At 36.0% G+C, this 27,721-nt stretch overlaps 1 protein-coding gene across 4 annotated transcripts; it reads right to left on the reverse strand.

Moving 5' to 3' along the window:
• Positions 1 to 27,721, reverse strand: NMD3 (NMD3 ribosome export adaptor). 4 transcript variants are annotated; one of them, XM_062212264.1, is made up of 16 exons: positions 27,622 to 27,721; positions 26,976 to 27,144; positions 24,623 to 24,757; positions 21,990 to 22,086; positions 18,657 to 18,737; positions 16,821 to 16,949; positions 16,452 to 16,542; positions 15,492 to 15,570; positions 14,690 to 14,786; positions 12,003 to 12,120; positions 9,434 to 9,579; positions 6,345 to 6,457; positions 4,733 to 4,805; positions 3,120 to 3,226; positions 2,169 to 2,239; positions 1 to 1,462 (listed from the first exon to the last, which is right to left on the reverse strand). In XM_062212264.1, exons 2-16 carry the CDS (start codon positions 27,017 to 27,019, stop codon positions 1,332 to 1,334), a joined length of 1,512 nt encoding a protein of 503 aa, XP_062068248.1. In that variant the 5' UTR covers positions 27,020 to 27,144; positions 27,622 to 27,721; the 3' UTR covers positions 1 to 1,331. The 4 variants fall into 4 exon arrangements, with proteins under 4 accessions (XP_062068248.1, XP_062068230.1, XP_062068238.1 ...); XM_062212246.1 differs by having other exon boundaries at positions 27,565 to 27,712; XM_062212254.1 differs by having other exon boundaries at positions 26,976 to 27,152; positions 27,565 to 27,712.

A 27,721-nucleotide genomic window follows, 5' to 3' on the forward strand; every position in this document is an offset into this window, starting at 1 on the left:
AAGGGAAAGATGTTTTTATTTTCATGCTTATATTTTAACATAGAAGCAATAGACTACATGTGAGTACTTGAGGCAGCCATGCTCACCTTTGAAAAACTAAGAGAAACCTGCCCTACAGGCTACCATCAAGTATAGGACATGTCTTTTAGATCCACAACTTTAACTAAATATGCAGACAATAAAGGTGCCATTATATGAAGTTCAAGTCTTTATTCATAACTTCAAAACTGGGGAGTCTAATCTTGAAAAAAAGAAAAATGTTTCATTTAGTACTTGCTCCATCTCTAATATTTAGTGTTGTGTGTATATTTTTAATTACCTCTTAGTTCTGTTATACATAGTAAGCCTGATCTTGCTTACAGAAATAGGATCTTAATATTTCATTCTCAGAACACTTTAGAATCCAAGCCAAGGCTTTTCTTTCAGGATGGATATGGAAGGCATTACTCATTCAAATCTGACTCATGGTTTTATAAGATGTATCTTACTTTTATTACTACCCTCTACATGCTGGAATCCAATTTTCTTTTTAAAGGTGATGTGCTCAATGATAGCAACTTACAGAGAAAATTTCTTTCATCTCAATTCATAAACTAAAATCCTTGAGGTGATAGGAAGACATTTTTATGACATAAACAGCTACTGCCCTAAGTTGCCTGCCCAAGAAAAATCACAAAGGAACAAATTATTATTTAATCTTTAAGTAACTAGTCTATGTTTGCTACAAATCTACAAATATTTAAGTGTTTCTATGGCAATAAAAATTAAGATAACCTTCAGTTTAAAAGCATCTGAAGATGTAATTTTATGAAGAAATAAAAAAGATTAACTTTCCTCTTAACTACCCAATGATATGCTGAGACTCAATTTCTCTACCTTAAGAACATATAAAATAACCTAAAATGGATCAAAGTGCATAACAAGTTCACATTAAAAATTACTCTTCATAAGCTCATAAAACAAAGTGAAAATAATGTAAATACTCATTTTTTGGTTTAAGATTTAATATTCAAGGAACCACAATTTTTCACCTTTTAAATCTAGCACTATAGTAGGTGAAAATACTGTAATGCCTCATTCTAAAAAAAAGATTCCATACATAAAATGGCCTACATATCAATAATTACATTCTCTATAATCTTTTATTATCTTAAACTGCAAAGCTATCAAACTCTTGCAGTGCTTTGAGTGAGCAATCAAAATCAATTTATTTAGTCTTAAAACCAAATTTTTCATCTTACAATAGGTAGACAAAGATAGAATACACAGTAAAGGTTATTTTATCCAATTTCCTGAGCCCAAATGTAGAAACAGTCTACAACACAATCTCATTATGTCATCATTGATGCACCTTCTTCACCAGTGGCATCTTGGGAAATATGAAGGTCTTCAAGCATCTCAGCCAAACTAATTCGAGGTGCTCCTTCATCATCTGTGTCACTTTCTACAGGAATGGTTGAATCTGAGAAAAAAAAATACAAAGTAGATTTCAAACTAGTGAAAATACAGAAACGTTTAAATAGCTGATTCTCCCATCGTTAGTATTACTTAACTATCTTATCTAGGCATTCAAATATTCATTGAATAAATGAACTCAATAATAACTCAATAAATATATCAATAACTCTATAAATGTATGAATAAATTACAGAGTCCAGCAACTTGAGGGATCACACTAGGATAAGGATAAGGTGTGGGACACACACACCACATACTGGAGTGCTGGTTCAGGCCCTGGCTACTCCACTTCTGAATCAGAGTTCCCTGATAATGTGCCTGGGAAACAGAGAATGAGGGCTCAAGTACTCGAGATCTTGCCACCCCTTTAGGAGACCTAGATGGAGTTCCTGGCTCCTGGCTTCAGTCCGGCCTACTCCCGGCTGTTGTGGCCATTTGCAGAGTGAACCAGCAGATAGAAGGATCACTTTCTTTGCCTTTCTAATAAAAAAATATTTATTTAAAAAAAGATATCAAGTGTGGTAAAAGCAAGTAACATTTTAGTAAATTTTGTTGTTTTGTAACTTTATGTAAAAGTTTGACTATAGTGGTTTAAAAAACAAACAATATATGTCAACTATGGGAACCAAAGCTTAAGACAACAAGTACTCATCCTGGGTACTGTATTTGTATATAATATGATTTAAATGAAACACTCCTAAAACACCAACCTCTGTAAATGTTGACATTTTTTCTAATTGCTTCATCTTCTTCAAGATCTTCAAGGAAATCCTGGTATTGCCTAAAGGAGAAAGAATATTTAAACATTTCATCTTCACCAAGATAATGTGAAGTTATGTTTTCTCCATTGTCAGTTCTTCAAGATAAATGTGTTCCAATTATTATAATCTTAATAAAAGATAAAATATGGAAGGTACTTCCACAGGCTTAAAAACTTTTCTTTCAAAACTCTGTAATAAAAACAGGTGAGTAGAAGGTAATGTTAAATATGAATATGAGAAAATAAGAATCCTCCTCCTCCTCTACTAAAACAGCTTTATCGCGAAGCTGAAATAGAGAATTTAGGACTACAGATGGCCAAACATGCACTTACAATATCTCATTATTTTAATGTTAAATATTTATTCATACTTCTTTTAAATTACAAGATTATATTTTAGAAATACTGTTGTTTCCTAATTCATATTTCATAAAACAATTTTATATTGACTCTTCATTATTTAGACCAGTGTCTTCACCAGCACATGGTCACTTTTTGAATCACCTAATAAACTTTTTTAGAACACATTATCTTCATTTCTGCTGAAGTCATTCGAAAAATAACATCAAGGAGCTGTTTTCTTCTAATCTCAAGTTATAAATACTTGGCTAATATTTGTGATATCCACAAGGTAATTATTTACTATATTTTAACTTTTCAACTAAACTGTTCATATTAACACTGCAATTAATCAGGTGATAACCCATGAAGTAACTATTTTACCCATGTTAAATGCCATTATAGACTCTTACACCAATTCCATCAATATCTGATAAAAATACAAAATTAACATTGAGTGTAAAGATAAATCATATGATGCCTAATTCTTTATAACATAAAAATGATTTATCGTTAAGGATTTCCTTTTAGAAAACATAAAAGTTTTAAAGAAAAGGGGCACCTTTCATCATCTGTATCCATATTCTCTCTATCTCTTGCAAGCTCTTTCAGTTTCCAGTTTCTACGTCGCTGACGTTTGGTACGATCATAGCTCTTCTTGATTAATACCTGCAACAAATATTTGCAAAATTACAAAAAATGGGACTGACTACATAGTAGGACCACAAAATCCAATAAAATTAAAAGTGAAAGGTTATGGGGATTCCAGAAAAGTCACCAAATTGATAACAGAAAGAAAGAAATAGTGGTCAAAAGGACTTTCAAAATTATTCTGTGTATTTATATGAAAACATATTTGGGCATTTTTATATAATTGTTAAAATTTACAAAGAGAAAATTTCCAGTGACTATTATTTCTTTATATCAAAACCTTCAGTATTTTTAAAATCAAACTTCAATTTTCAACTAATATTCACACGACTGTGAAACATCACAGGGTAACTTTCCCACTAACAAGTGCTTACATACTATGTATAACTTTCACAACAGTGTATCTTAGAACATGGTAAACCAAACTGCACAATGAATAACTGAAAATTTTACACAAAACAAAAATCTTACAAGACAGTCATGATCTTGTCTTATAACCTAGTTAGAAATCCGCATTTTGACTTCATCCAAACCATGCTTCTATTTCCTACCTTGTCAACTAATGAAAGCTAAATGGTGTATAGCGGGAGAGGGAGGATCCTTCTTTTACCATAACTTAATTTTTTTTCATAACTAAAGAAATCAATACTTATTCTAAAAGACTAAACAAACAATAAGTAGGTCTTTTACACTGATTTCAATGTTCCTCATGACTGTTAAACTCATCATGTTAGAACTTCACAGATTTCTCACAATAGTCTTTCTTCAAGACTTGATACCGTGAAGATTATTCCCAACATTATATTCAAATTTGAATAATGTGTCTTCACTCTAAATGCCTTCTTAACTGAACAATATACATAATAGGCTGATCCTAGTAAGAATGAATTTGATGCGGCGCCGGCACACCGGGTTCTAGTCCCGGTCGGGGCACCGATCCTGTCCCGGTTGCCCTCTTCCAGGCCAGCTCTCTGCTGTGGCCAGGGAGTGCAGTGGAGGATGGCCCAAGTGTTTGGGCCCTGCACCCCATGGGAGACCAGGAGAAGCACCTGGCTCCTGCCATCGGATCAGCGCGGTGCGCCGGCCGCAGCGCGCTACCGCAGCGGCCATTGGAGGGTGAACCAACGGCAAAAGGAAGACCTTTCTCTCTGTCTCTCTCTCACTGTCCACTCTGCCTGTCAAAAAAAAAAAAAAAAAAAAAAAAGAATGAATTTGAGTAATTTTATAGGATCATCAATTATAACTGCAAATATATTTTTGCTCTACAGAGAGTATCAACTTTTTTGACAGAAAATAAAAATTTGATTACAAAAACAAAAGAATTCAAAAAATTATGGGCTTATGCCCAAGAAAAATTATTTAAAATGAGGACTTTTGTCATTATTATCTTCCCTTCAATTCAAAGAAACCTCTAAATTGATTTGCTATTTTCAGAAGTGTGAATTCATATACTCTGACTCATGTGAAGAGTTACAACCAATCCCTTTTTACATAGGAAAAAAAGAGAAAAATTTAAAGTCTTACCACATCTGGAACTCTATCAGAGTTCATTTTGTTGACATGTTCATCATTTAAATTACAGTTGGCCAAGTCAAACCTGAAATGTAAACAATGAAAAATTATTTATCCCTTCAGTGTAACTTTGTGTTATGGATAGTATCAAAATCTTTCTCTCAATCTCAAACATTTAAGATGCTTCACACTTTAAGTTTTAGCAATTTACATAGCATAAGCTCCTATAGATCATGGTAGAAATAAATTATTCTACCTCTGAGGGTCATATAGTAACCATTATTGTCTACCTCTCTATATATGAAGGGACTTCAAAAGTTCATTAAGGGACTGGTATGTGGCACAGCAGGTTAAGCTGCCACCTGTGACACCAAAGCAAGTCCAGAATGCTCCACTTCCAATCCAGCTCCCTGATAATGTGTCTGGGAAAGCAGTAGCAGATGCCCCAAGTACTTGAGCTCCTGTCACTCATGTGGGAGACTACGATGGAGTTCAAGACTCCTGGCTTTGGCCTGGGCCAGTACCAACCACTGCAGTCATTTGGGGAGTGCACCAGCAGATGGAAGATCGATCTCTCTCTCTCTGAAACTCTGCTTTCAAATAAATAAAATAAATCCTTAAGAAAAAAAAGTACATGAAAAATGAACATTATGAAAAAACTATGAATGTCAAAGTTTCCTCTCCAAAACAAGCATCTTTTCATCTATTTTCCATGAGCTTATTGAAGTACCATCACTTGTAAAATCAGCTAAACAGACTAATATGCCAATCTAAATTAAGGATTTAGTGGAATAGCTTCATCTGCTTTACAAAGCCAACATAAAGCAAATCAAAATCCCTCAATCTCCCAGGTAAAGGAACTGAAACCTAATAGCAAGAGTAATGTGTAAGGCACACAGGTAAACTGATTTATAAAAGACTGTTTTTCACTTTTATATACCCTTAAGATATGGGTGCTAAATATTAAAGGTGAAATATTGAGTGGCACCACACACATAATAGAAATAAACTACCTATTCCTCAAAAAAGCTATAAATCTGGATCTAACTGTATAATTTCAAGATTCAATTACTAAAATCTTGGAAGAGATGACTTTTTAAGATGATGGCCAAAATAGAGTAATCATAGGTGTCCATCCAATCCACAGTTTAGTTATCAATAATAAAACAAGGAACCAGTGCTGTGGCTCAACAGGTTAAGCCACAACCTGTGATGCCAGCACCCCATGAGTGACAGTTCAATTCCTGGCTGATCTACTTCTGATATAGTTCCCTGCTAATTTTCCTGGAATAATAACAGAAGATGATCCAAATGCCTGGGCCAAACAACCACGTGGCAAACCAGATGTGTTCCAAGCTCCTGGCTTCACTCTGGTCCAGATATAGTCATTATGGCCATTTGGGGAATGAAGCAGCAGATCCACCATCTGTCCTGCTCTCTCTGTTAACCGACTTCAAATAAAATAACTAAATCTTTAAAAAACAATAATAAAATAAATTATAAACTACCTCAGAACCTATCCTTTTGGAATAGACAACTTTGGTATTTTAGGTATCCTTGCTGGCCCCTAAAGAAAATACATAATGCTAATTGGCAGTTTAAAATGCTACAAAGTAATACACACCCCAACACCAGGTCTCCAGGATTCAGAAGATGTCCCAAATGTGTGCGACAAAAGTACTGCTTATCTGTATTCATTTCAGATGTTTTCTGTACCCAGACTTCCCCGAGTGTATGCTTAAGAGGAAAGAAAATGTATTCTTCAATAATATAAAAATAAATCAAAAAAGCATCTCAAGAAAAGTTAAATACAATATTGATTTTTGGCTAATTTTCTTTTAAACACAGGAATTATTATTTTTAAGATCTCTGAAATACTGAGAAAATTAACAAATTAATGAATCATGAGTATGAAGACTCACAAAGAATTTAGAAAAATCACTGATTTTTGTTAAGGCTTATTTAAGTCTTTTATAAAACATTAACAGTATCACCTCAAAATAAACTATATAGAAAGAAGTATTTTCACAGGAAGATAAGTCAAACAGACTGTGCAAACACAGTAACTTAAAAAGGTTGGGAAATTATAAAGCAAGGAAATATTCCATGCAATCCCATTTGACACAAGAATTCAGGAGGAGGGGGAGAAATTTCAGTAGCACACCATCAGAATATCCAAATATCAGTTTAAATTTTTTGGACATCAACTAGCTTAAAGTATAATCTTTTCTTTTTAAAGCCATTGTAGAAATAACAAGTTTGAAATTTTAAACTAGAAAACTGTTGATTCTCTTTTCGACATAAGATTCTACAAACACTTATAATTTAATTTCAAATTCCTATGCTGAATTAAGAGTAACGTGCCCATACCTTTTAGTAACAAAGACAGTGCAAATAAAGTGAGATCAGAGAAAAACATTAAGAGTTTCAGGAAAAATTAAGGAATCTAAAAATAAATAAATAAAAAGGTAGAAAGGAAAAAGTAAAATAAAAAGACAGGTCTCATATTTAGGAAAGAACTGAAAAAGAAAACGAATTACCAGGGAGAAACTAAATTACGCAATAGGATTCACTTTTTAGCTACCAGACTGCTTTTATTTATAAAAGACTTCTGGTGAGCCGGCATTGTGGTTAGCAAGTAAAGCTGCTGCCTGTGACGCCAGCATCCCATATGGGCTCTGGTTTGAGTCCTGGATGCTCCAGTTCCAAAACAGCTCTCTGCTAATCTGTCTGGGAAAAGAGCAGCCCCTGCACCCATGCAGAACACCCGAAAAGAGCTCTTGGCTCCTGGCTTCAGATCAGCCCAGATTAAGCCGTTGTGGCCATTTGGGGAGTGAACCAGTGGATGGAAGATGGATCTCTTTCTCTCTCCTTTTCTCTCTGTAAATTCTGCCCTTCAAATAAATAAATAAATCTTAAAAAAAAAAAAAAAAGACTTATGAACCTGTTTTGTTTTTATCTGCCTGAGATGTGTTGTCCTTCAATATTTATTAAAAATGTAAAGTGTGCTCTTGCCGCTATTAATTTTTTATTTTAAACAAGTCTGTACAAAGTATCCTCTTTTCCATTTCCATTGACTTTTCCCCAAAATAACAAAAATTTTTGCCTCAAAAGGCATATATCAAAACAAGTTAGTATCCTTAGCACTTAAATAGGAGATCCCTAAATGCTATTTCACAATGAAAGAAACCAGACTTCCATTCTTAAACAAATACTTTATTCCATATATGGGTTAAAAACTATACAATGTGATCTTGAAATGCCAGAATGCTATGTTGTTTTACCAGAAAATAATAAGCATGCTTATAAGACTAAGAAAGTCAGTCATGTCAAAAGGACTTAAAAACCATTATGAAGGGGCTCCTCTTGGCCAAATTTGGGGCAATCTGAGCATTTAAAAACAGGAAGGAAAGACAGGGAGAGAGGGAGGAAAGAAGAGAGGAAGTGGAAAGGAAAGAAAAATAGAGTAAATACATAATATTTCATGAGATCATAATGACACAGAGGAAGAGACAATGCTAACTACAAAAACAAATCAAAATTAATTTTCATCACCAGAAATGATTCTTAGATCAACTCCTTACTCTGAAAATATGTGATGAAAGAGAAAGAATTAAGCATTTATGCAGAAGAGACTTTTCAGGAAACCAATAGCCCTAGTTAATAATGGGAAGTTCTTCCTTAATAAAATATAACAGCTAATAAACAGAAAAAATAATACAAATAGAAAATTTGTCATTTTGTACCTTAAATAAGACAATTTAGGTAAGAATTATCAACAGATGCTAAAAGTAGGTAGAAAACAGAGACAATAGGGCTTCATATCTGCATATTATCACTCCACAAATTATTTGCTGGTCAAAAGGGAAAGAAGCATAATAACATTAACAATGATGGGAGCTGGCTATCACCAAAGTAGAAATTACTTGTCTCTTGATATGATAAAAAGGAGACAGCATCACCCCTTAAATATCCTGGCAAAAAATATGCAACCTAAATTTAGCCAAACCTTTAGATTCATTTTCCAGTTTAGAGACAATATGAGTAAAAAGCAGATTAATGACATCATGAGGAAAGAATAAGAAAGATCCAGCACATAGAACATTTTATAAGATAAATGTTCTAGCTGTCTAAGGAAGTTGGTATCATAACAAAAACAAAACATAACAAAACAAAAAATAGGGATGGAGACAGGGATAGGACGTGTTATTAAAGAAAAGATTTAATAGAGTATTTACATATAATGTATAATTTCTTAATGTATTCTATTTTGAGCAAACCATATAAGATATTTTGGATTACAAAAGAGGACATCTGAATACAGATTGTCTGATTTATAGGTATGATGATGCTTTTTATAGAAAAATGCTGCTATGTTTAAGCAACGCATACTGAAGTATCTTATTTTTACTGACGATTTTTAAACAGTCAAAAGGTTAATTAGTCACTTGGTCCTCTTACAAACAAATGCCTTTTTATAATAATGGGAATTGCTTTTAACAGTAATAGAAACAATTTTTAGAACAGAAATGAGAAAAAATTATCATACCAGATAGTTTAAGTCTGATAATTTTCACTATATATCTATTTTAAAAAAAGAATATGAAATGCATTTTTTAACCTACTATGGTGCTACCTTTATTTGAATTCACAAAAACTTTTGAAACCAAAAGTTGCCCCCTGCCCCAAAAAACTGGGAAGAATGTAGCTTACCTTTTTTGATATCATTCCAGCACCTGCACTACGTTTCAGATCTCGGACTATACTGCATTCCATTACAATAAACTCCTCTAGTTGTTTCGGATGGCATAAACTATTGAAAGGGTGACTCCAGAAAGTGTTCCCATCAATATCTGCAACTAAGAATAAGCACAGAACACTAAAAATCAACGACAAAAAAGATGTATTTCAAAGAGTTCATCAAATGTGTTAACTAGGAAGAAGTCGGTAAATACCAACTGGGAAGCATCCGGTCAACAGTAACCATTGTGTCAACTTACTCTCTAGTGTTACCATTTACTTCTATAAATAAACCCAAAATTCTCACAGTACAATAGAAATATCAGGTATAAAAATATCTTAAGTAGGTACCACAATTAGAATATCACAGACCTAAGTACCTTTTAAATGAGAACAGACTGCTGTTTCATGTACATTTTGGAATTTTATTTTAGAAACACATATCATTGTAGCTGCTTAGTTTATGGAAAACAAAGTCTAGTTCTACCTAACAGATAAAGAATATCCACCCTAGTATTGCAAACAAGCCTTTTTTTTCAAAAATTTTATCTTTTAATTCCATTTTTTAAATTCCATTTTCTTTTTTTTTTTTTTAAAGCTTTGTTTATTTATTTGAGAGGCAGGGTTACTGAGAGATGAAAGAGAAGTCCTCCATCTGCTGGTTCACTCCCCAAATGACCACAATGGCCAGAGCTGGGCCTGTTCAAAGCCAGCAGAAGGTACAGGAGCCCAAGCACTCAGGCCATCCTCCACTTTGTTCCCAGGCCATCAGCAGGGAGCTGGATCTGAAACGGAGCAGTGAAGCCTGAATCTTGGAATTCCATATGGGTCTCCTACATAAGTGACCAGGCAGGGGCCCAGGTACTTGACCTTCCACTGCTTTCCAAGGCAAATTAGCAGGGAGCTGGAGCAGAAGCAGAGCAGCCAGGACCCAAGTCGGTGCTCTGATATGGGATGCTGTTGTCAAAAACAGTGACTTAACTCACTGCGCCACAATGCTGGTCCCACAAAAAGACCTTTAAAGGATGAACTCTAATTGATAAGGATAATGAATGACTTTCTGGAAAATATAAAGATTTTATAATATTTATAATTATAGGAAATATATGAAGAAGATCAAGAAGTAGGAAACACAGCCAAATACTAAGACACCTATCAACATGAGGTCCACTTTAGAAAATAGTTTTTACAAAGGAAATGTTCTTAAAAGAGATATGTTATAAATGAAGTCAGTTAAAACATCCCACTGGTTCACAAAAAGTCAAATATTCCAAAATGTAAATACCTGAATACATTAAAATTTGGCAATGAATTTAAATAATTTGTCACAAAAATTAAATGAAGGAAGTGGGCATTTAGCCTAGCAGTTAGAACACCAGTTAAAATGCCTACATCCCAAATCAGACTGACTTGGTTAAATACCCAGACCCAGCTTCTGACTCCAGCTGCCTGGTAAGGCATACCCTAGGAGGCAGCAGTGATGGCATAAATCACTGACTGGGTCCCTGTCATTCATGGGGGAGACCTGGGTTTAGTTCCTAGGTTCTGGCTTCGGCACAGTCCTATCCTAGGTGTTGCAGACATTGAGAAAGAAACTAATAACTGGAACTCTCTTTGTCTTAACCTTGCAAATAAATAAAAATCTTAAAAGAAAATTAAATGAATAAATCAATTTCAATAAAAACTATGGAATAAAAGTGTAAGCTTATAAAAGTTCACAGAATTGTTTCTTTAAATAAAAAATACAAGCATGAGTGATCAAAAGCTTTATAATTCCAGTGTTTTGTAACTATTAAACAGCAGCAGGACTGGCATTGTGGCACTGCAGGTTAAGCCTCTGTGATGCTGGCATCCTATATGAGCTCCAGTACGAGCCCTCATTGTTTTACTTCCTATCCAGCTCCCTGCTAATGCACCTGGGGAAGCTGCAAGTTCCAGGCTCCTGACTTCGACCTGGCTCAGCCCCAGACCTTGTGGCCATTTGGGGAGTAAACCAGCAGATGGAAGATTTTTCTGTTTTTCTCCCTCTCTAAACCTCTGCCTTTAATATAAATTAATAAATTAATAAATAAATCTTAAAAAAAGTATTAAACAATAGTGCAAACTTTAAAACAATATGGTTGAGAATGCGTGATAAAATGAACAACATAAATAACTATTGTTTGCCATACAGGACAAAATTGTCAAGGCAAATAGTTGTTTATTTATTTATTTATTTTTTATTTGACAGATAGTGAGAAAGAGAGACAGAGAGAAAGGTCTTCCTTCCGTTGGTTCACCCCCTAAACGGCCACCACGGCCAGAGCTATGCCAATCTGAAGCCAGGAGCCAGGTGCTTCCTCCTGGTCTCCCACGCGGGTGCAGGCGCCCAAGCACTTGGGCCATACTCCACTGCCTTCCCAGGCCACAGCACAGAGCTAAACTGGGAGAGGAGCAGCCGGGAATAGAACTGGCGCTCATATGGGATGCTGGCGCCGCAAGCAGAGGATTAGCCAAGTGAGCCACAGCACCGGCCCCAAGGCAAATAGTTTTTAAAACTTACCTTGTAGAGTGTTTGGATCTATGAGGTGGATGGCACTAGTTACTCGAATACACACACAAATCTGGTTCATATTTCCCAGACTTTGTGCCAGTTTCGGAGACAGGCAGACAACATTATCCTAGGCATAAGAAAATTTATAAAGAGGAAAATCCTAAATAACAATCTCCAATAAACACTCATCAATATAAACCTGATCCAACTACATTTTATTCTTCATTCTTGTACCAAAAAATGCTCTAAAGAAAAGAATTAGACCTTAAAGAAATTGAAAATAAGCTGTACCTTCTTAAGACAGGCATATCTGTCCTAATAAAAATACTTTAAAAAATCTTCCAGGGTCTATTCACCAAGTTACTATTATGTATATGTAAAATTTATTGCAATTTTAATGCTTATCACTCTATATGTTAATATAGCATACATTTCAGCCAGAGAATTAACATCAGGGGTAGTGTGATTTTCTAAATCTACTTGTGAGTACTTTCAATAATCATAGAAAACAAATTTCAAAGAACCCAATGTTTCTCTTACATGGCTACCACACCAAAATGTAATCAAAGATGTAGTGCTCAGTAAAGTCACATATGCCTATATGTAAACTGGAAGACAATACCTAGCAATATAATGATACTTTCAAACTATATTAAAATATAAATGGGATTTGAGTTATACTTTTAAACTGAATATATTCATAATCATAGACTCCTCCACTGAAGGGATATTCTATGCATAATAACCCCTACTCTAGTCTTTCCTTTTTTATCCAACTTTTCAAAGGTAAACAAAAATATGGTCAACCTGCCAAATCCAAATATTCCACATCTGTAAATTCAACCAAGAACAAAACAAAAATGTGTGAGAAAAAAAAAAACTGCATTTCTACTGAACAAAGATTTATTGTCATTTCTTAAATATCAACTATTTACACAGAACTTACATTGTACTATTAGTAATCTAGAGATGTTATAAGGTATCCCAGAAGATGTCCAAAGCATATCCATAGGTAATATGAAAATATTACATCATTTCATATAAGGCACTTGAACTTCCTTGGATTTTGGTATCTGCAAAGGATCTGATACTGAGGGATGACTGCACTTCCATTTTGTATTCTACCAGTTACTTATATGAGTCACTCAAAGCAGTTAATATATAAGGCCTAAATACGTCCTTATGCCCAAATTCATTAATTCTTAGGCTTCATATGTCAGGAAATGTTTATTGTCTTAAAAGAGGAGTTGGCAAAAAATGACCTGAGGGACAAATTTGGTACACCACTTAAGAAATTTGAGAGACAGATATACAGAGTACTCATCCATTGGTCCACTTCCCAAATGTCCACAACAGTCTTTGGCTGGGGCAAAGCCAGGAACTGAAAACTCAGTCTAGGTCTCCAACATGCATGGCACAAACCCAATTACTTGAGTTACCACTGCTGCTCCCAAGGTCTGCATAATCAGGAAGCTGGAATCAGGAGCCTGAGGTATCAAACCTAGGCACTCATAAGGATAAAGGATGCATGTGTCTTAACTGCAAGGCCAATTGCAGCCCCACCACCACTTATTGCTACAGGTAGTTTTATGGGAACACAGTTCTGGTCACTCACTCACATATTAATCATGGCTGCTTTTGTATAACAAGAGCAGAGCTAACAAGTTGCAAAAGAGGTTATAGGGTTTGAAAGCAAAAAATATTTACTATCTATCCCTTTATAGAAAGCTTGCTGGTAGGCAGCAATCATGGCTGAAGTACATGAGTTCCTGCCAACCTGTGGGAGACCAAGATGGAGTTCCTGGCTCTTCACTCAGCCTGGCCTAGCCCTGTTTGTGGCCACTTGGGAAATGAACCAACAGATGGAGTATCTCTCGCTCTTTCTCTCTCTCTCTCTGCCTTTCAAATAAAAAAATGAGCACATCTTAAAAAAAACTGCTGACCCTATTTTAGGCTACTATTTTACTCTAGTATTGTATACAAAGTGAATACTTAAGTAAATAGATAATGACATCATGTAGAATGTTCACAATAAATAATGGTAGTTATCATTAATATATTTATATGGTTTAATATAAAAATGTGAGTTCCTACATGGTAGAGAGCTGACTACATAGTCATGAACACATAGTCACATAGTCTTCTATATAGTGAATGCTCAATAATTTCTTATCGAATTTTAAATCATTTACATATTTGTAGTTTGTATCTTAGAAGATTAAATGAAATAATCTACATTTAAAGCTTTTATTCAGATACTTCTAAATAACAAAAAGGATTCCATGATCTCATTTCCACAATATTAATTAATTTAATCTTGCCAAATTCCTGTTTCCATATGTTCCACAAAAACTCACTAATACTTATTTTAATATCATTTCCTGTATTCAAAGTTTTGTAGAACTGTCATATGTCCACTAGGATCACAAGTTTTAAGGAAAATGAATTTTTAAAAAACTGAAACCAGGACATTTTATCTTAAAAAACCAAATGAAATGCATTTCAATTCATAATTACAAGCATGGTTACTTTTCTCTATCTTTTTAACATGGCTGAATATTTCAGAAATCATTGAAGTTCGTTAATCTACACTTTACACCAAGTTCAGAAAAAAGCCAGGAGTTATAAACTAAATTCAAACCAATTAATCACTTGTATTCTTATACAGATACGAATTATCAAATTTAAAAAATTACCTTGCATATTGGAACAATTTCCACAGAAAAAGTGCTTTTGTAATTGTATGTGTTACTATGGATATCTTGAGATATCAGTCTTTGTGACGCTTTGTATCTATTAACAAAAAAAGATTAAAATCAATAAAAAGACTAAGGTTCTTGTGAAGACACAGGAATATCAATTTTCATCAAATCAGATCATCACTGTCCAAGGTCTGAAACAGCTTCCTGATGTCTGCTATGTTAGAGCAAATTTCATCCAAGTGTAATTTAAAACCTTCATAGGTCTAATTATATTCCATCTGTTTTCAACCTTATCTGCTGAAAGCCTCCAAAATATGTACTTGGGCTCAGACCAATATGCTCTCTACATACTATCCATTAAAACTTACCCAAATGCCCGCTGCAAGTCTTTGTTCACCCTAATATCTTCTTTCAATTTTAAATTCCACCTTTGAAAAATTTTTCCCACTTTTGAACCACAAGTCCCACTTCTTCCATGAAGCTTTCCACAAAGCTCTCTTATACCCTATCTTTCCTGTTTCATATCATTTAAATACATTCAATCAATGGTTCAGCATAACAGTGCTTAGTATCACCGTGTTAGTTTTAGTTCCCCAAGGAGATTCTTACATGTTCTTCAGTTACTCTATCACCTAAAGTGCCTAAACCAATAAAAGCTTCCTGACTGAATCAGTAAGTACTCCTACAATTTTTAAAAATTTTATCCTAAAGAATATTGTCAAAGCCTCAACAATAAATGTTACCCGTATCTATTCCCAGATCCCCAGAATAAGCCATATTTAGGTTTAGAACAGACCTACAGGGAACTGTACACTGAAGAAATTCTACCATCTTCTGAGCATGTTGCTTTGAAGAATAATAGAAATCCAGACCATCTGAAAAAAAAAAAAAATCTGTAAAATAAGACTTACTTCACAAATTAAATCTATACTAAATAAAATCAAATCAGAAAATATAAAGATTATATTGTAGCCATAACAGATTAGGAATATCATTTAAGATTTGCTTGATAAAAGGACAAAATAAAATACAAGGCCAAGAGAGAGAAACAGATATTTTATGTATCACTACTTGGTATCACTATTTATTATTACTGAATTTAGACTTCTGAATTATTGTATATATCATAAATCCTCTGATATGAAAAACATAAAAACAGTACAGAAAGAACTTTAGAACTCAAAAATAATCATCTTCTTCCAATGAGAAACTGTTCTCTCTACTACATAAAATAAGCTTTTGATGAATCTTCTATCATAGGCATTGAACACTTTATTCACATAGTTACTGGTTACTCATTAGGTAACAAGGCAAACGATTCACTGAGGGCAGGAGTTAGTATCAGTTCATCTTTAAGTTCTAAGAACACAGTATGGCATCTATCATAAACCAGAGGGTTGATAAGTATCATTAATTAGGGCAGAGGCAGAAAATCAAAGAAAACAATTCTGAGTTCTAAGTCTCTGCTATATAACAGAGTAGCCACATGTAATAATTTTAAATTAAAATAGGAGAAAATAAAAATTCAGTTCCTCAGTTGCACTAATCAGATTTCAATTACTCAACAGCCACAAATGACTAACTAGTGACTATCACACTGGACAGAGAAGATATAGAACTAAGATGTTTTTAATTTCCTAACAGAAAGTTCTTTTCGATAGTACTACTAATCCAGAAACTATCAGGAAAGATAAGATTACTTAGCTAAGTTGAAATAAACTATGACATAATTTCACTCTTTCCAATTTTAACTCACCATGAATCTCTTTGATACGAAGTGTATTCTGATGCATTCCATACTTCAGAATCAACTGTTCCAGATAGTAGAAAGTTTTTTTGTGCAAAGTCTAAATATAAATATATTAATAAAGTCAAAATATTTATAAATATAGCACATGAAGATACCATCTATAGATATGGCACACTGAGTTTTCAAACAAAAACCATATTTAAAGATTATCTAAAATAGAATAATATCTATTTCCAAAGGTGAATGCTTCAGGGACCTAGACTATCCCTGGTACCTAATGGATTTGAAAAGAAAGAGAAGTTTGGACCAGCTGTTCATAATTGACAAAGCTGAACTGCAAGATATAGGACTCACTCACCGTATTTCTCACATTACCTTTTGCCTGACTTGAATCACAGCCTTCCAGAAATCCTTAGCTTCTACTCTATGGCAATCACCACACATTTGGGACTGAACAACATAATCCACCACAAATACCTGCTGAAGGATGGCACCATTCATCACCTGATAAAAGAAAACAATTATATTCTCTGAATCTTACAGTTCAACAACTGTAAATTTCTTGTTAGAGATGCCCCCTGCCTTTACCTGGCCAGCTCTCCTCCCAGGCCAGCCAAGTAATGAAAGTCAACAGAGTGCCTTCCCCTAGGAGGTTCACACCTCCCTTAGGATATACCCCATGTGAAGAGATAGATAGGTCTGGGCCTCTTAACTTACAAGGCCTAAAGCCCAACAGATTATTATCAAGCCCCTTCTATCAGGTTCTATTTGCCTCTCAATCAGAAAAATTACTTGTAGCTTAGACAGCACCTTTCTTAGCTCCTCTAATAATGACTCTGTCCTTTGTTCTAGATTTTTCTTAAAATATTTTAATAATATATTCTTCTATGAATGCTCTGAAGATATCAACTAGGCAATTTAAAAATAAAAAAGATTTATTTTTTATTTACTTGAAAGGCAGAGCTAGAGAGAAAGGAGGAGAGACAGAGAAGAGAGAGATTGAGATCTTCCATCTGCTGGTTCACTCCCCAAATGGCCACAATGGCCGGGACTGGGCCAGGCTAAAGCTAAAAACTTCTTCCAGGTCTCCCACATGGGTGAAGGGGCCAGCCCAAGCACTTGGGCCATCTTCCACTGCTTTCCCAGGTACATTAACAGGGAGCTGGATCAGAAGTGGAGCAGCCATCTGGGATGCTGATGTTACAGGTGGAGGCTTAACCTGCTACATCACAATGCCAGCCCCAAAGCAAATTTAAAGTCATTAGTTACACTATTTCTTTTTTTAAAAAAAAGATATATTTATTTATTTGAAAGTCAAGTAAGAGTTACACAGAGAGAGGAGAGGCACAGAGAGAAAGAGATCTTCCATCTGCTGGTTCACTCCCCAGTTGGTCGCAATGGCCGAAGCTGCACCATTCCAAAGCCAGGAACCAGGAGCTTTTTCTGGGTCTCCCATGTGGGTGCAGGGGCCTAAGCACTTGGACCATCTTCTACTGCTTTCTCAGGCCATACCAGACAGCTGGATTGGAAGTGGAGCAGCCAGGACTCAAACCGGCACCCATATGGGATGCCAGCACTGCAGGCGGCAGCTTTACCCACTAACACCACAGCGCTGGCCCCTAGTTACACCATTTCAAGAATGATATATAGCTTTAACTCTTACATTCCAAATTTATCTGTAGTTATAGTGGTTGTAAGGCTATTCTTTGAAGAATTTGTATACAAATTTGTATGTGTGTATATATATTTATTTATATACAGAATTCATCCTTAAAATAAAAACAAGGAAAACCTTCAGAAAGAAAACATTTCTTTATTTAATGGTTCCCAATATAATCGATCAGAAATCGCCTGGGAAGCCTCTGAAATACAAAGATTCTTGGGCATCCAGTTACTGACTCACAGTAATTGAACAAACTCACAAATCTGATTCAATATTTGTAAATCATTAGGATCAGCTGAATTTGAGAATCATTGCATTGGTCCATGTTTTACTTCAACCTTTTCATAATGAAAATAACTCTGAAAAGATTATTCAGTCTACTAATCATGAGCAATGGTTGCACTATTAACTTAATAATCTGCACATGCTAAAAATAACAGCACATTCTTCTCCATAAAAACTATCCAAGCCATTAGGCAACTTATCACAAGATCCTCATTCTCACTACCTTCACTTTACCTATGTCAAGAAAATTATGTATATCTTACCTCTTTCTGAATAGTCAATTTAACTTTAAGTCTCTTAGAATGGGGCTCAGTCCAAACAAAACCTGCATCTACAAGCCGTACCTTCAATAAAACACAAAGAAACATAAATTTCCACCTGAGAAGAGAAAAAGGATAAGACAATTCATTTTAAAAATCAGATTTCATCTCTTAAAAAAATTTTTTTTCATATTTGTCTTGCCTAAGAAATCTGTGATTAACATCGCAACGAGGCCAGCACCGCGGCTCAATAGGCTAATTCTCCGCCTTGTGGTGCCGGCACACCAGGTTCTAGTCCCGTTCGGGGCACCGGATTCTGTCCCGGTTGCCCCCTTCCAGGCCAGCTCTCTGCTATGGCCCGGGAGTGCAGTGGAGGATGGCCCAAGTCCTTGGGCCCTGCACCCGCCTGGGAGACCAGGGGAAACACCTGGCTCCTGGCTTCGGATCAGCGCGATGCGCCAGCTGCAGCGCGCCGGCTGTGCTGGCCATTGGAGGGTGAACCAACGGCAAAAAGGAAGACCTTTCTCTCTGTCTGTCTCTCACTATCCACTCTGCCTGTCAAAAAAAAAAATCGCAACGAATCATTACCACACACAAAAAAATTTCTCATCAAAGATATGTTATTAATAGTGGACAATAGGAGGACAATGCAGTAACTACAGTAATACAACTGATATAATTTCTGCCACTGCCCCATCTGTTTTCCTTAGCAACAGCAAATCTCAAAAGAATTGTCCATACAGCTGCTTCTCAGTATCTGTGGGTGATAGGTTCCAGGCCCAATCGAATGACCAAAATTTGCAGACTTAAAATTCCTTATATAAAATAGCTCAGTAATTGCATATAACCTCTGCATATACTTCAAATCATCTCTAAATTACTTTTAATACCTACTACAATGTTAATAGTTGTTATACTGTATTGTTTAGGGAATAATAAGAAAAAAGTCTACATGTTAAGCAGAGATACAATTCTGTAAATTATTTTTTTATCCACAGTTGGTTCATAGAGGACCAGCTGTACTTGCTACCTCCACTTCCTTCTCCCATTCTTTCATTTTTGTTCAAATCATGTCTTTACTACCATCACTAAACAGAAGTCACTCATCAGAGTTACTAATGGCCTCCACATTACTAAATCTACAGAAATCATTACTTGACCCAATCAGCTGCAACTCACATGGCCATTCACTCTCCTTATAACATTTTGCCTTCCAGGACACTCCACTCACCTAATATTCCTCCCATCACCCCAGCAGCTCCTTTCTTTCCTGTTTGCAGGTGCTTCCTCATCTTTCCAAACTTTTATCATCGAGTAACTCCAAAATTCAGTCCTTTAAAAGGTTTTCTCTTATCTTTCTAAACTCTGGTCTTACCCAATTCAAGGCTTTAAATGCAATTTATAACTCAAGTACATCTCTCTAGTCTAGAACACTTCCCTTCTTATTATCCAGCTGCCTACTCAGTATTTCTACTTTAATGTCTAGTGATCATCTAAGAACTAGTGAAGAGATGAGCTCTGACTGCTCCTCTTGAAGCCTTTCTTAAATCAGTAATGCCAGCTGCTCCCTCTTTCTGACTGTTCAGGTCAATAGTGATACATCCAGCATCACTTACACTTACAAATGCACCCAACAACATCAGTAAACACGACTGACTATCAGATCCACAATCTGTCCACTTCTCACCATCTCCATTGCCGCACCCAAACCATCATGTTTTACGATTACAAGAAGTCTTCAAGAAGTTCGTGAAAAATGCATTGTGAAAATTATGTGTGGCTTTAAAAATTTTCTGCACCAAAATGAATCTCTTAATACCATTTTCCCAAGAACTTTCTAAAGAACCCTAATATTAGGATTATTTCCTATGTTCCTATACCTACCTTTACCTCCTTCACATCTAAATATAGCAGCCAGAGGGTTCTTCATAAATCATATCACGTCCCTATTCTGATGTTCATCCTTGATAACCATTACACTCAGAATATAAACAAGTCCTCCTAAGAGGCTTCCAGGCCAGACACACTCTGAATTTCCATGAGTTTCCTGACTTCATCCCCAACTACATTTCCCCTCAACACACCAGTCTAATCACACAGTTGAGTCCTTGCCTCTGGTCTCTACATCTCTTGCTGTCTATACTCTGATCCCTCCATTTTCTTCCAGATTTCTGCAGATCCCTCACAATCTTTAATGTTTACTCAAATACTACTTATCAGTGAGGCCTCCCATCAACACCTTATTTTAAATTGCAACTCTTCTCTGAACAATTCCTTTTCCCTTCCTAGTTTTGTTTCTGTACAGAATTTATGTCTTCTAATATACTATACAATATACCTACATAATTTGATCGTTGCCTACTTCTATACGCCTAACTCCCTAAACTAGACTATTAACTAAGATAGGGATGGTCTCTCTTATCCACTGCCACATTCCAAGACCAAAAGCAGTCTGTGATATGAATTGTCTAAGACTCACTGGACTTGACAAAAGCCTGAAGTATAAAAGCAAAAATACCACAATATGCATAAAAATGATTCCAGAAAGAGACAAAGCAAGGAACACAGGATACTTTAAGAAAAAACTATCATCAAAATCTTCAGAAAAACTCAGGGACAGAATGCATCAAGAACATGAAAGACTCTGGAACTTAAAAATATTACTGCTGAAGAAAAAAATCAGCAAAAAAACTAGAAGATAAAGTAAAGGAAACTGCCAAGAACACAAAGATAGGTCCACATTTGTCTAAGAGAAATTGTGGGAACAGGGTAAAGGGAGAGGAAAATAAAGGAAGAGATTTCAAAGAACAATTAGATGAGATTTTTTTCAGGGCTTAAAGAAGAATCAGAAAAGATTCAGATTCTCAAACTGAAAGAGTTCACTTCAATTAAAAACACACAGGATAGAAGAGAATCATAAAAGCATTACCTAAAGAAGTAAACTGGACTCTAAACAAATGCTGTTTTTTTGGAGACATGCATACACTGATATTAAGTGATAAGTTCAAACATTTTCTTTCCAAAACAATAATAAAAAGAAATAACATAACTCTAATATTTTAATCTCTTAAAATACATCTAGCAATAATGTATTTTAAGAAAAAAATTACACATAAAAGTTTTCAATTTTTAAAATGTGAGTCTGTAATTCTTTCAAAGTAAAAACATATTTTAATTTTTCCTAAAAATATAAAAATGCATATATAACTTTAAAAAATTAAAACAGCACTTGTAGTGGGGTGTTACTAGTAACAACATTAATATTTTATGGTTATTGCTTAACACTATTTTCAAGAAAGCACAGCTTTAAATATTAAGTTCAGCTGTTTGACCTACCTTACTCAAAGGGGCTTTGATTTTTTTTAAACACAAAGCAAGAAGTTCCCTGGATTCTAAACCACACTGTATCCAAGTTCCTGGCGGCTGAAAATATCTGAAATAAGATAACAAATCCATACACTGTTATTTAATGCTATAACTAGTACTCCAACAGTATTTTTTCACTTTGTGTTGCTATGTGGGGGCAAACTGTGAAATCTTTACTTAATATATACTAAACTGATCTTCTGTATATAAAGAGAATTGAAAATGAATCTTGATGTGAATGGAAGGGGAGAGGAAGCGGGTAAGGGGAGGGTTGTGGGTGGGAGGGAAGTTATGGGGGGGAAGCCATTGTAATCCATAAGCTGTACACTGGAAATTTATATTCATTAAATAAAAGTTAAAAAAAAAAGATAACAAATCCAACATCTCTTAGGAAAACTAGATATTTCCATCTAAATATGCAGTTATAACATCAATTATTAACCATACTTGATACCCAAGGTTGATCTGAACTCAACCTTAACCCAAGTGTATTTTAAGAGTTCAGAAAACTCACAATTAGACTAGTAGCTTTATTTAAAAAGGTAAAATTTGGATTGAGAAAGCCAATCTGAAATAATCCATTAAAACAGTCTTATTACTACTGCAATCAGCAATAAAAACTCCAGTGAGGATGACAAAATTCCCAAGAATTCCTTAAAGCCATACCATGAAAAACAAGAATCATCTCAAAATGGCATTAAAATGGTTTATTACATACTTCTAAAATGCTGAAGAATTGCTAATTTCTCACAAAAAAGGTAAATCAGTACCTCACAACACTCCTATCAGCAATAGTTCAGACTAGTCATCACAGTCCAAGGACCTTTTCAAATTTAAATTTTAAAATCTTAAGTAAAGCCTAATTAAATCCCTTATGCATAATCTTAAGTAAAGCCTAATTAAATCCCTTATGCATGTGGTTTGTTTTTTATCCCAGCCTACACAGGACTTAATACATTGTCTGGCACGGTATTTGTTAAATACAGAATATGAGGGTACTTCAAAAAGTTCATGGTAAATGGAATTAAAATTCTGAAATCTCTGCATTTTTTTTTGATAATACAAATTTTCTATGAAATTTCTGAAGACCACTTATAGAACTTATAGGTACTTTCTAAGTACTCTTGTACTTCCACTTGTATTACCTGAATACATTTTTGCCACACTTGTTAAATAACTGAAAGCTCTGGTTTTTACTTTCCAAGGCTCAATAAAAAACATCAGTGGCACTGTGGCACAGCAGATTAAGCTGCCGCCTGCAGCACTAGCATCCCATATGAGCACCAGTTCAAGTCTGGGATGCTCAACTTTCTGTCCCACTCCCTGCTAACAATCTGGGAAAGCAGCACAAGACTGCCCAAGTACTTTGGCCCCTGCACCCACATGGGAGACCTGGATGAAGTTCCTGGCTCCTGGCTTCAGCCTGGCCCAACCCTGGCCATTGAAGCACTTGGGGAGTAAACCAGAGGATGGAAGATCTCTCTCTCTGCTTCTTGTTCTCTTTAACTATGCCTTCCAAATAAATAAATCTTGAAAAAAAAATTTGCGCAAGTCCCGCTGTGGTTATATTCATGGAGTCAGAAAAAGTTTTCTTATCATCTAATAAAACTCCTTTATTGTGATAAGGAAATGAGGTCCAGAGATGATAAATGGCCAACAGTTTCAAAAAGCTGCTTTGTGAGAAATCTAAGACTAATTGGGTCTCCTGATTCTTAATCTAGCCAGTACTTTTCTTTTTTTAACTTCATCATACTTTAAGGAATAGCAAATATTTAAAACAGATTAAGCCTCATGCTTGCTAAGCTTGTAAACTCTGTGAAACAGTACACAAAATTTTGCATGCTTATATATATATACATGTAAGTATTTTTCTGCAGATATACTTTTCAAATTCTCAAAGAGGTCCAGGAACCATACCCATTAAGCACACACAGAAAGTGCTAGAGTCCTGATCCATTTAGCAACAAGCATTCATTGGGCAATTCTGTCTTACTCACTTGCCCACTAGTAATAAACTATGCTAAACAACTAACAGAATTAAAGAGGGATTAAAATATTAACTTTTAGAAGAAGCCTTCTACCTACAAATTCTGATCATTCCGGACAGGATTTACTGAGCTTCTTTCCCATCAAAAATTAGTCATTTTAATTACACATGAACATCATTATATATAGTTTTTTAAAACATACACATACTGCATTACCTAAGGCACTTTTTTGTCATATATAGTTTCTGATACCTGAAGGAGAAAAAAACTCACAGTAACAACAATAATATGTCCCTTATAATCTGCTTTCACTAACCCTTAAAACATCCCCACGAATCTGTTAACTATATACATCAAATCTACTAAATCTCTTAACAAAAAAAGAAAAAAATCCAAATATATTTATACTATCTTTACCAGATTGGCAGGGGAAACTAGAAATGTACAACATGAAATTGTAAATTCTAAAATCTTTGGTGACACCAACATAAATACTAAATAAATCTCAAAGGTTTGTACTTTTAGCTTACATATTTTGATATAATCTCAGGCTATCCTTAGCTATCTCTATATAAATCTCAATTTTAAGTAGGGTAAAATAGTAATGCACTATACCTTTGACATTGTTTGCAGAAAGAAATTGAAACCTGTTTCGGAATACCTTGGCTGATGTCTACTTTACTTCGTAAACAAGCCACACAAATATTGGCAGGATTTGGACTAATCGGGACACCACACTCACAGCACAAGCTTGAATAAATAAAAGACATTTTCTAATTAGATTTTACAAGCACACTGGTTAAATTAACAAAACCAACTAACAAATAAAAGCTTCCAAGTTAGACCATAATATTTTTGCCATTTAAAAATTACTTATAAGTAAAATTATCTTCAAAGATGCAATAGAACAACCTTAGGATATTGGGGCAATAAAATAAGGATGGCTACAATTCTTAAAATCCTCAAACATGGCAGATGTCTCAAGGATCTACAAAGTCAGTACCATCAAACAGAACTTCCTTCAATAATAGAAATGTCCTGCAGTAGTCGGGGGAGGGAGATGGCAGGAGTTACAAAAAATATGTGTAGGGGGCCAACATTGTGGCATATCTGGATAAGCTGCCGCCTGCAAGGCTGGCATCACACAGGAGTGCTGGTTTGAGTCTCACTTCAACCCAGGCTGCTCCACTTCCAGTCCCTGCTGATGTGCCTGGGAAAGCAGGGTTTGAGTCTCAGCTGTTCCACTTCCAGTCCCTGCTGATGTGCCTATGAAAGCAGCAGAAGAGAGCCCAACTGCTTGCGTCCCTACACCCATGTGGGAGACCTGGAAAATGATCCTAGATCCTGGCTTTAGCCTGGCCTAGCCTTAACTATTGTGGCCATTTGGGAAGTGAACCAGCGGTTGAGAGACCTCTCTCTTTCTCTCTCTCTGTAACTCTGCCTTTCCAACAAATAAAATAAATCTTTAAAAAAAAATTAAAAAGTGGAAAATCGGGTTAATAGATAATGTGAATTTTCTATCAATTTTTGAAGCCCCCTTGTATTTCTAGTTTATCCAACAAGGTAGCCACTAGTCATCTGTAGCAACAGGCCCAATGGAAGTACCTAATGCAACTGAGAGACTTACTTTTTAATTTTATTTCATGGAAATCTATATTTAAATAACCAGCCTAGGTCTAAACAAGTCTTTTCTATGAAAAACAAATGGAAATGTTACACTGAAACAAATGGAGATATACTGATGAAAACTACAAAACTTACACTAATTTCAATTGCAAATACTTAAAAGGCAACAAAAAAAATCAAAGTTCTCTTTGCTATACCCAGCCAAGACCATGAGGAGGTAATCACTGTTAATCACTTGTATATATCCTTCTAGACAGTTGTATGCAGATTTTGACTTGACACATAGTAACTGTACATATTTATGTGGTACAATGGACGCCTCCCAGTGTTTCAATTCATGTATACATTGTATGATGGTCAAATCAATGTAATTAGCAGACCCATCACCTTAAATTTTTATTACTTATGGTGAGTACAAGCAAAATCCTCTCTTTTAGCTATTTTGAAATACATTAATCCTCTTATCCCCCTACTCTCTTTTTAATTCAACCACCAGATACCAAGCCTTTAAAAATGAGGGTACCTATTTAGCCTAGTTGATGCCTCATCTGTTTTGACCACTATCTCTGCTGCTACACTAAGAACTTTGTCCATTTATACAGCACATACTTAAGACCAACTAGCTCAGGTAAAGAGTATACCTACCTAACTCTTTCTAATAAATATTTTGTTAAAGTAGCTTTGGAAAATGCAAACACTTCTGAACTACAGCAATAGAAACTGATATCTAAATCATTTTCTAATAGAAATAGGAATGTACTCTAATAATAATACACAACAAAAGCACGGCCAATATATAAACATCTACCCAGAGCAGAAACAGGAGAGGAAGCATATAGAATTTTAGTGATTCGGTATCATAATTCTAAGTGTACTGGGGACAACGTCCAGTGATTCAGTATAAATGTCAGGAATATTATAATTCTAGTGTACAGGAGGAAGAAAAAAATAGAGAACCACTGACACAGAACAATATTGTCCAAAAGTTCACTAATCTTCCATGTCCAAGGTATGCCACTAGCCAGCAACAGGCAGATATGGGGCATTTGAAATGTGATTAGTAAAACACAGCAACCGTATACTGTATTTAATTTAAATTTAAATATGCACATGTTGCTAATGGCTACATACTGCAGTGTCAATATCCTAGAAATACGTATAGATAATATTTTAGCCCTCTTAAGGCACGTACTTACTACAGAAATAAAGCTTTTGTTTTTTCCCACTTACGACTAACAACTGTCCCCTCTCCAAAGCCTTCCGCCTCATCAGTAAGTTTCAAAGACTCATTTTACGATCTTCGAAGGTAACAGGGGGACAGGGAAGAAGGGTCGTGACTCACATGTGTCCAGGGTTGCGGTCGGTGGATTCTGTCATATATTCCATCGTTCTGTACACCTTACTTTAAAAAAAGTACCGTATTGAAATTTAAATTATTTGTCTAGTCGCCTCTTCCTTCTGTCTCGCTGAATGAGGCAGCTGAGTTTCGTACACACGAGGACAACAAACTCCTGGTAACCTCGGAAAGAAGCAACTTCTTTAGGATCTGGACCAAGGAATTCCCGGAGTTTCCCATCCGCCAAGACCCTCGGGCCACCAAGCTCTGCCGCTGACCTCCGGCCCGGGCGGCCCCAGGGTGAGGTCAGCGCGGGCTACGGACACGCGGCCTGTCACTCGTCAACCCGACACTAGTACCCCAGGGTCCTGCACCAGGCGGCCGCGCCTCGGACCCGAGCAGACGGAGCCCAGACGGCGACACGGCGCCTGCGGGCGAGCCACCCCGACCCGGCCCTCACGAACGCCAGCTCACGTCGGCCGCGGGCCGGCGGCGCCCAGGAAGCGCGCCACGCGGACCGAGCCCGGCGGCCCGGCCCGCCCCCTCCTCCCCGATCCCGCGCGCCAGCAGCCCCGCTCTCGGCCCTGGAACCTACTTAGCGCCTCCAAACTAGACCGAAATTTGCGAGACACCAAAGAAACACGATCCTCACCGCCCCGGCCGGACAGCGGCCACCACAGCCGGCTTCACCACAGCCAGGATCTCGCGAGAGAAGGACTAGCGCCGGCACGGGCCGAGCGCGCGTGCCTGAG

This window comes from Lepus europaeus, chromosome 2, assembly GCF_033115175.1.
Source record: "Lepus europaeus isolate LE1 chromosome 2, mLepTim1.pri, whole genome shotgun sequence".
NCBI classification, from domain to species: Eukaryota; Metazoa; Chordata; class Mammalia; order Lagomorpha; family Leporidae; genus Lepus; species Lepus europaeus.